Source organism: Phacochoerus africanus, chromosome 7 (genome assembly GCF_016906955.1).
Source record: "Phacochoerus africanus isolate WHEZ1 chromosome 7, ROS_Pafr_v1, whole genome shotgun sequence".
Lineage (NCBI taxonomy): Eukaryota > Metazoa > Chordata > Mammalia > Artiodactyla > Suidae > Phacochoerus > Phacochoerus africanus.
The window spans coordinates 46,928,095-46,938,293 of NC_062550.1; the positions used below are offsets into that span (position 1 = coordinate 46,928,095).

Genomic DNA, 10,199 nt, shown 5'->3' on the forward strand with positions numbered 1-10,199 from the left:
CTCATTTGCTCCTTCACTCATTTATTCAGCAAACATGAAGCCAGTGCTGTTCTTAGGGGTTGTAACAATGGAGAATAGACAGATCTTTGTGCTTAAGAAGCTTACACTTTATTGTGGAGGTGGGAGGGCTAGAGAGAAAAATACTCATGTGTATATATGTGTATATATATATGTGTGTGTGTATATATATATATGTATTTGTGTGTATATATGAATTTATATAATATCAGATGCTGTGTGTTGTAAGGGAAAATAGAGCAGAATAAGGGGGCTAGAGAGTAATAGAAGTGCTGTATTATAGACAATGACCAGAGTGTGGACAGATCATTGCCTGCCACATGGTAAAACGTCAATAAATGGCAGATTTTTTTCATTCATCTTCAGTTTCTGAAAAAGTACCCTCTTTCCCTATGTGGTTTTCATTCTCAGTAAGCATTATTATGATAATAGCAGGAGAGTTAATTTTTGTACTTGGTTTAATTTCTGTCATAAATCATAGATTTTTTTAACTGTGGTAAAATATAACGAAGTGTACTGTTTTTACTATTTTTAAAAATTTTATTAGAATATAGTTATTTTACAGTATTGCGTCAATTTCTGGAGTATGGCATAGTGACCCAGTTTTATTTATATATATATACACATTCTTTTTCTCATACTATCTTCCATCATGTTCTACCTCCAAGATATTGGATATAGTTCCCTGTTCTGTACACTAGAACCTCACTGGTTACCTGTTTTAACCATTTTTAAATGTATAATACAATGGTAAAGTACATCCATAGTGTTGTACAGCTATCACCACTATCTATTTTCAGAACTTTTTCATCATCTCAAACAGAAACTGTACCCATTAAACAATGGCTCCTTGTCCCTTCGTTTCCCTAAGCTCTAGAAACCTCTATGTTTGTTTGTTTTTGTTCTGTGTATTAGGACTGTACCTGTGGCATATGGCTAGGGGTTGAATCGGAGCTGCAGCTGCTGGCCTACGCTACAACACCAGATCTGAGCCACATCTGTGACCTACCCCACAGCTTGTGGCAATGCCCCACAGTGAGGCCAGGGATTGAACCAGCTTCCTCATGGGTACTAGTTGGATTTGTTATTGCTGAGCCATAATGGGAACTCCCTTGTCTCTATGAATTTATCTTTTCTTAGGTACCTCATATAAGTGGAATCACAGTATTTATCCTTTTGTATCTGGTTTATTTCAGTTAGCATGATGTTTTCCATGTTGTGACATGGATCAAAATTTCTCTCTTCTTTATGGTAAACAAAAAACATTCCATTGTATGTATATACCACATTCTGTTTATCCATACATCTGCTGATGGACACTTGGGTTGCTTCTACCTTTTGTCTATTACGAATTATGCTGTGAACATTGGTATACAAATATCTATTTGAGTCTCTGCTTTCAGTTCTTTGGGTATATGCCTAGAAGTGGAATTGCTGGATCATATGGCAGTTCTACATTTAGCTTTTTGAAAAGCTACCGTATGATTTTCTACAGTGGCTGCATCATTTTCCATTCCTGTGAGCAGTGCACAAGGGTTGCAGTTTCACACCTCAGCAACCCTTAGCTTTTCCGTCTTTTTTTTTTTTTTTTTTTAAATCATGGCCATCCTAATGGGTATGAAGCGGTATCTCATTGTAGTTTTAGTATATATTTCTCTAATGACTAATGATATTGGGCATCTTTTCATGTACCTATTGGCCATTTATCTTTTTTGGAGAAATGTCTTTCAAATCCTTTGCCCATCAAATTGAAGTTTTTGAATGTTGTAGAGTTTTGCTGAATATCACCCTTAATTTTTTGTATGAAACTTCACAAATGACTTAGTGTACCCTCTCTTTTAAGGTATTTAATGTTAATGCACCTTTGCCTCCACGGAAAGAACAAGAAATAAAAGAATCCCCTTATTCATCTGGCTACAATCAAAGTTTTACTACAGCAAGTACACAAACACCACCCCAGTGCCAACTGCCAGCTATACACGTAGAACAAACTGTCCTTTCTCAAGAGACTGGTAAGATCTTTTGTATGATATTTTAAAGACTTAGATGAAAGCTAATTAAATGGAAAGCAGATCTATAGGGACACTTGAGAAGTTATTTCCTGATTAATGAACATTATTTCTTCACACATTCAAGTGTGAGAAACAGTTATTGCCTTTTCCTCTCTTTAGTTAAGTTCACCTATTACCTTTAAACTTTTGTAGAGGCAGAACTTAGATGGTTGATTTGACCTCAAAGTGGGCTCTTATTTTTAAATCCAATTGCCTTGATTACCATCGACAGTGGTAGAAGTACATGGGCATTATCCAGCGGCTTTTATGAAGGTTTTGAAACCGTTCTATTAACACTCTGTCAACACAGACAGATGGCAGTCTGGCCTTTTTTCTTTTTTTCCCCTCTTATAATAAAGCATTGATTAATGTGAAGATATAATTTAGTATGCTTATTCTACTGTTTGCTTAGAGATGGGAGAACCTTTTGATAGTTTATACTGTTCTAAAATGTACATTAAAGAATAGGCAACTTTGTAGATATTTCCCAATTTAAGAAGCCCTTGTAGATTTTTAGTGTTGGTATTTCAGACTCCTTTAGGGTTTTCTAAAACTTAAGCCTGAGCGATTATTTGAACATTTTGGGTACTTGGTTAATCACAAGAGGCGGTTAGTGTAAATCCCTCGACCTAGCCACAAATGACCTAATTCTGTTCTCTCACCTGTACTATGAAAACATAGGGCAGATGATTTACATTAAAGGATATTTTTGCCATATGCCTTTTTAATTAATTTAGAATATTAATAAAAATTCGTTTTCTTTTACTCCTTGATTGGATTATTGAACCTTTTTTTCCCTTTAATTGTGGTAAAATGTGCACAATATAAAATTCACCATTTTAACCATTAAAGTGTACAGGTTTTATGGCATTAAGTTTATCCAGGTTGTTTTGCAGCCATGCCCACCATCCATCTCTAGGGAGTTTTCATCTTCCCCCTTTAACACTAACTTCCTCTTCCCCTTTCCCTCCAAACTCTCTCTATGAATCTGACTATTCTAGATATTTACCTTGTATAAGGAATCATACAGTCTTGGTCCTTGTGTAACTGACCTATTCCATTCAGCAGAAAGTCTTCGAGGTTCATCCATGTTGTATTGTAGAATGTGTCAGAGTTTTCTTCCCTTTTAAAAAAGTTTGAATAATTTATTATTTTATATATATATGGAGAGAGATCTCTCCATATATATATAAATGTGCATATGTAGCACCTGCTTTTTTTTTCTAAAAGGGAGAAAGTTGTATTAAAAGTTTTGATATACACTGACTTTGAAGTGTAAAGAGTATTAAATTTTTATTACCATTTAACTTTTGGACTCTAAAACTGTTTCCTTAAGCAGCAAGTTATCCTGATGGAACTATTCAAGTAAGCAATGGTAGCCTTGCCTTTTACCCAGCACAGACGAATGTATTTCCCAGACCCTCTCAACCATTTGTCAATAGCCGGGGATCTGTTAGAGGATGTACTCGTGGTGGGAGATTACTAACCAATTCGTATCGGTCCCCTGGTGGTTATAAAGGTATGCTCTGAATAAAATTTAATTATACTGAATTATTTTGTCTGTATAAACTATTTTTACTTTATACCTTGTTCCTTTTTATGGATGTCATTTATAATGTAGTAGAGAATTCCCTATTTCTGTGAAATACAGTATTTCTAATATATCTGTTGTTTATAGCAGAGGAACTTTTTGTATGAAAAACAGATTGATCCTACAACTGAAGTGAAAGGTTGAGCATTTTGTTTTTTCCAGGGATGAATTTTGGTTTTCATATTTGAATAATGTCTTTCTTTTGTTAATTGACTTGACTGGCTCAAAACATGTCATAGTTAGACAATGCTCATTTTCTAGTTGTTTATCAGAGTATACCACAGATAAAAACATAAACTTTGAGCCTATAATAGTGATATTCTCTTAAGTTAGATATGGTTCCAAGTGTTCTGGTCACTGCTTGGTATTAGTAAAGGTAATTTAGACTGAGGCCTTAACCACCATCCCAATCCCACCTGCATCCCAGCAGTAGTAAATTTCTACAGTTGGCTTATTTGAAGTCTGTGATATTTTATAAATGTGTTTTATTGTGGAAATAATATTATAGAGTTTGCTTAAAGAAGGCATAAATCCAATGATGGCATTGTTAAGATCTGTTTAACGTTTAAGGTGGTATAGAATAGACAAATTTAAAAATTTAGTACAATTTTGCCCATAATTTTATGTAAGTTGTTTATTTATTAGGTTTTGATACTTATAGAGGACCTCCTTCAATTTCCAATGGAAATTATAGCCAGCTACAGTTCCAAGCTAGAGAGTATCCCGGAACACCTTATTCCCAAAGGGTAAGAATAATTGTCATAAGCGAATCAGAGTACAGTTGTTGATGTTACGCTGGAGATTAAACTATAGCAGAGTCATAATTTGTTTTGTAAAGGCACTCTTAGTTTTAGAACTACTTGTAAGTGCTATGGAGAGTTTGCGTTGGAAGCTTTTCTCCTAACTCAAGTAGGATTAATGACCAATGCCTGTTACATGGAGCAGGTCTTAAGGATTTTATTAAGTTTGAATTAACTCATTTATTTTTCCACCCTATAAGAGAAACAGGGGTTCAGAAACCAGTAACTTGTCTAAGGTCCCTCAGCAAGTAAATGTTAGAACTAAGGTTAGATTGCAAGTTTCTTAACTCCAGAGCCCATGGTCTTTACTATGTTGCCCTCGGTTTAACTTTTCTAGATATAAGAGATCAGAGAGTCCTTTTTTATAAGCTTAATTTTTTGTTTATTCTTTAAAATTTTTAATGTGTTTTTTATTAAAGTACAGTTGATTTACAGTGTTGTGCTTATTTTTGCTATAGAGTACAGTGATCCAGTCATGTATATACATTCTTTCTCATACTATCTTCCATCATGTTCTATCCCAAGAGACTGGATATAGTTCTCTGTGCTGTACAGTAGAACCTCATTGCTTATTCATTCTAAATGTAATAGTTTACATCTACCAACCCCCATCTCCTGGTCCATTCCACTCCCTTCCCTGTCCTCCTTGGCAACCACAAGTCTGTTCTCTGTCACTGAGTCTGTTTCTGTTTGGCCTGTAATTCTTTTTTTTTTTTTGTCTTTTTGTCTTGTTGTTGTTGTTGCTATTTCTTGGGCCGCTCCCGCGGCATATGGAGGTTCCCAGGCTAGGGGTTGAATCGGAGCTGTAGCCACCGGCCTACGCCAGAGCCACAGCAACGCGGGATCCGAGCCGCGTCTGCAACCTACACCACAGCTCACGGCAATGCCGGATCGTTAACCCACTGAGCAAGGGCAGGGATCGAACCCGCCACCTCATGGTTCCTAGTCGGATTCGTTAACCACTGTGCCACGACGGGAACTCCTGGCCTGTAATTCTTGATTTGAATAGCTCAGCAGATTTTCTTTACTATATATGATAAAAGACTGATAAGAGGATGCTAGGCATTCCACTTTAACAAACTTTGGGAACTCCCTGTCACTGGTCATAGATGGATATGAATTTATACCACGTCAGCATTTTCTGTTTTGAAGTTTTACAATCCTTTCAGTATGTGTATGGTATTTTACTGAGTACTGCTGGTAATGTGTACAGGACCTGTACTTGAAGAGCTTAGAGGTACGTGAGGGAAGATAGATGTCTGTACAGAGGCAGTATTGAAGAACACACCTTGGAGAACACACTGAGTCACCTAAATGATATGGATTTGACCCCTGATCTCACCATTTCCCTTGTTGTGTGGCCTTGGACATGTTACACTTTCTGAGCTCTAGTTCCTTATCTGTTAGATGAAGACTCATTTGTTTGAGTTACTTATCTTACTCTGAAGTGTTGAGGATTACTCTCTGAGAGATCCTGAGGATTAGATGAAGTGCTGTACATAAAAGCTTAGCACGCAATGCCAAGCTTATATCAAGGATGCAAATATTAGCTGTTATTATTTGATCATGAGGTACCCTGTGTGAAGGGAATACGTTGATTAATACCGACTTCAGTAACAGAGTGATCTGTTCTTAATACCAGTCAGTATTCTAGTGTTTTTGTGTGTTGCTTTAAATAGGATGGAAACATAGGATGTTAATGATAGTAGTAGTGTTGGGAAGAGGACTAGGGGGTTTAGGATAGGAAGCTTCATGATTATTTTTATTGTATACTTTTTTATCCTGTTTAAATTTTTTATTACATGTGTTAATCTTATTGCATCACTAATTATTCTTTTTGTGACTTTGGTGGAGGCTGACTTTCACTATGCTTGGGAGTCTGTTTGAAATATTGCCTCTTGAACATTTTCCCTTAAAAGATTCCAAGCAGTAACATGTTCATACATTATAGTTCTTACCAATTTCCCCGTCAAACAAAACAAAACACTAGCATAGTTTGTAATTGGTCTTCATATTTTGGTTGATAAATAGAGCAAGATTGGCCACACATTTTTAATATTTTAAAAGTGAGGCCATTGGACAAAATCATCTAGATCCATCTAGATTGAAATGGTCTGTACTTTTGCTTCATTATCTCCTCTTACACTGAGATGAGGAATAGATGACCAGGCCGTATTTATGAATTTCCCTCATTACCTAGCATTATATCTTTTACATAGTGTTCTCTAAGTGCTTCATTGCTTTTGCAGATATTAACATATCTAATCTGTCGGGTTAATTCGTGGATGAAGCAGTATTGCTATTGTGGCCCTTGGTTTATTTGTTTTTCTTGGTGTCCCTTTGGTTGTTGGAGGAGGCCAGATCAGGTGCTCAGAGCAGTACTTAGTCTTACAGATTTATTTGTAATCCTGGGTAATAGGTAATTGTTGTTTTGCATTTTCGGCACTAAGGTAAATATTATGTGTTCATTTTAGGATAACTTCCAGCAGTGTTACAAGCGAGGAGGGACATCTGGTGGTCCTCGGGCAAATTCTAGAGGTAAGAATAATTAACTGAGGAGTTTATTTACTCAAAACATACTACTAGATCTTTCTTTATCTTTTGTCAGGTTCTCCCCAAAGTGCATTGTTTTCAGCATTTATCTTTTGAGGTTTTCGGCTTGCTTAAATGTAGTACTGAAGACCTGTGGGAAATAATAGACTACTAGAAAGGCTGTGAAAATCAAATGTCAATTTAAGTGTGTGTGTTTAAAGTTGCTTGCCACCAGAGCATAGTGTTACCTTGCTATATATTCACTATGCTGACTTGTAATAGTTTTGTGTGATGCTTCAGGATGAAGGTTTTAGAATAATCAACCCTCCTAAATACTCTAGTGTCACTACACTGATAGATAGCAGTAAGGAACAATTAAGACACAATGACTTGAACAAAATCAGGATACTTTTAATTCTTCTTAAAATGTGAAGGTACTATTAAAAGATTCAGTGTAACTTAGAAAATCAAGAATTACTGAAGACTAACTTTGTCACAAGAAAAGAGAATCTTTTCCTTTTAAGAAATCCCATTACCCTGGCCTTCTGTATAATACTGAAAACATTAAAATTTTCTATCCTATTAACTTAGAAATAAAGAACAAGCATTTATCATGGGGCTTAGTACCATAACAAAATACGTTCGAATGTCTAGTGGCTAGTAGTTCCAAAAGTTGAGTTGTTTATGTAATCTCAGTTTTCTTGAGTCCTTTGACATTAGATACTTGGAGTGAATTTGTCACTGTGAGGAGTTAAGAACTCAGTGAGAATTATGAGAGAAAGATAAAGAAGTAAAAAGAGAGTGCATACCTGGGTATTAGACTTTGCTAACTGTAACTATGGTTGAGTTATCCAACCTTTGGGGGCCACATATTTTTAATATTTTCAAAGTGAGGCCATTGGACAAAATCATCTAGATCCTTTCCGGCTTTAGAATAGTAGTGAAAAAGCCTATTGCCAGAGAAATCTAGAAAAATAACCTGTATTTCTACTTTATTGCTTTTTAAACAAATTTACTATAAAATGTATTTTTATCTGTTTCAGTAGCCGACTAATGTTAAATATTGTGTTCAAAGCTAACTGCTTCATTATGAGAAACTCACTGTTGCTAATAAAACAGCAGGGTGGAGTGATTCTTCTCAGGTGAGCAGCCCAGAAAGAGACAACGAAACGTTTAACAGTGGTGACTCTGGACAAGGAGACTCGCGTAGCATGACCCCTGTGGATGTGCCAGTGACAAACCCAGCAGCCACCATACTGCCAGTACACGTGTATCCCCTGCCTCAGCAGATGCGAGTTGCCTTCTCAGCAGCCAGAACCTCTAATCTTGCCCCTGGAACTTTAGACCAACCTATTGTGTTTGATCTTCTTCTGAACAACTTGGGAGAAACTTTTGATCTTCAGCTTGGTAGATTTAATTGCCCGGTGAATGGCACATATGTTTTCATTTTTCACATGCTAAAGCTGGCAGTGAATGTGCCACTGTATGTCAACCTCATGAAGAATGAAGAGGTCTTGGTATCTGCCTATGCCAATGATGGTGCTCCAGACCATGAAACTGCTAGCAATCATGCAATTCTTCAGCTCTTCCAGGGAGACCAGATATGGTTACGTTTGCACAGGGGAGCAATTTATGGAAGTAGTTGGAAATATTCTACGTTTTCAGGCTATCTTCTTTACCAAGATTGAAAGTCAGTACAGAATTGACAATGAAAGGAGATGGTGTTCAAATTAGTGGGAATAAAAGAAAGGTAGTCCTTGCCCTTGTGATTGATGGTTTAGGAAAATGTTTTCATTCCTAGAGGAAGGAGGAGGTCCTTACTTTTTTGTTTTCCTCCCCATGGTGAAAAATATCAAGCTGAATGACAATTAGCACTAATCTGGCACTTTATAAATTGTGATGTAGCCTCGCTAGTCAAGCTGTGAATGTATATTGTTTGCACTTAATCCTTAACTGTATTAACGTTCAGCTTACTAAACTAACTGCCTCAAGTTTAGGCGAGTTATAATGCCTTGTTGTGCCTCAATAAAAAAGTTACATGCACCTTCAGTGTTTTTATTTGATCAAACATTTAGTTAAGAGGCAAAATGTTTAATTTTTAGTGTTCATCACTGATAACTATTGAATGGGAATTTATTCATGGGTTCATACTATTATTTTAAAATAAGCCTTATTTATATATAACTGCTCCTTTTAGAGTTATTTTTCTCTGTTACTATATAAATCGTTCATCAAAAATTTTTATCTGTTTTCCACTGGCCAAATCGCACATTCTCCCTGAAGCTGTTTTGCAGTAGGATGTGCTATCCTTCAGTTAGCTTTCTTCAAGTACCTACTATGTGATAATACAAGGTACAATAGGGGATACACAGGTAATACGACTAGTCCACCATCACTCAGGCGCATAGTGGTGGATTCTTAATTTGAGCAGACAAAATGTTTAGTCATTAAAAAGCGTAAGTCTGGGGTCAGGCAGTGCTATGTTTGAGAGCTGATTTTGCCTCTTAGTAACTGATCTTGGGCAAGTTTTTATATTGTTGTTTTTTTTCCTTTTTTGGTCTTTTTATGGCCACACCCATGGCATATGGAGGTTCCCAGGCTAGGGGTCGAATCAGAGCCATATCTGCTGGCCTACACCACAGCCACAGCAACGCGGGACCTGAGCTGTGAGCTGTGTCTGTGACCTACACCACAGCTCACAGCAATGCTGGGTCCTTAACCCACTGAGCAAGGCTAGGGGTCGAACCTGCATCCTCATGGATGCTAGTCAGATTAGTCTCTGCTGAACCACTCCAGGAACTCCCTATACTGATTTTTTAAAAGACCATTTCCCAAAATATAAAATGGGCATGGTAGATCAGCCTTATAGGGCAATAGTGAGGTTCAACTAAGAATTCATCTAGAAGACCTTACACAGTGCCTGGCACACGAGCATGTAATAAACATTAGATGCTGTAATTGTGTTTTTCTCATTCTGAAAACTTTAGGGTTCTGTGTGTGTGTGTGTGTGTGTATTCTTATATGCATGGTAGCAGACATTGCCAGAGTTAAGTATCCTTTCTAGACATACATCCTCACACATCTCAGTTTAAGTTTGTATGTTTCTCACTAACAAGAACTCCATACACTTCTCACTGTAAAGAAGAGTTTTTTAAAATAAACATTTTGATTGTGGTATTCTAGAATTTATTAAGGGTTGGGCAAAGG

At 36.7% G+C, this 10,199-nt stretch overlaps 1 protein-coding gene across 16 annotated transcripts in view; it reads left to right on the top strand.

Annotated features, from left to right (window-relative positions):
* Positions 1-9,035, top strand: part of CAPRIN2 (caprin family member 2) — a 43,879-nt gene extending 34,844 nt beyond the window's left edge. For 6 of the 16 annotated variants that reach the window (XM_047787283.1, XM_047787282.1, XM_047787286.1 and 3 more), the window contains 5 exons: positions 1,862-2,030; positions 3,406-3,588; positions 4,306-4,406; positions 6,935-6,998; positions 8,112-9,035. In XM_047787283.1, coding sequence (XP_047643239.1) covers positions 1,862-2,030; positions 3,406-3,588; positions 4,306-4,406; positions 6,935-6,998; positions 8,112-8,680 — 1,086 coding nt within the window. In that variant the 3' untranslated portion in view covers positions 8,681-9,035. Of the gene's footprint in view, positions 1-1,861; positions 2,031-3,405; positions 3,589-4,305; positions 4,407-6,934; positions 6,999-8,035 lie in introns of all 16 variants that reach the window. The other 10 variants (XM_047787293.1, XM_047787294.1, XM_047787284.1 and 7 more) reach the window with 7 other exon arrangements.
* Positions 9,036-10,199: the final 1,164 nt, after the last annotated feature.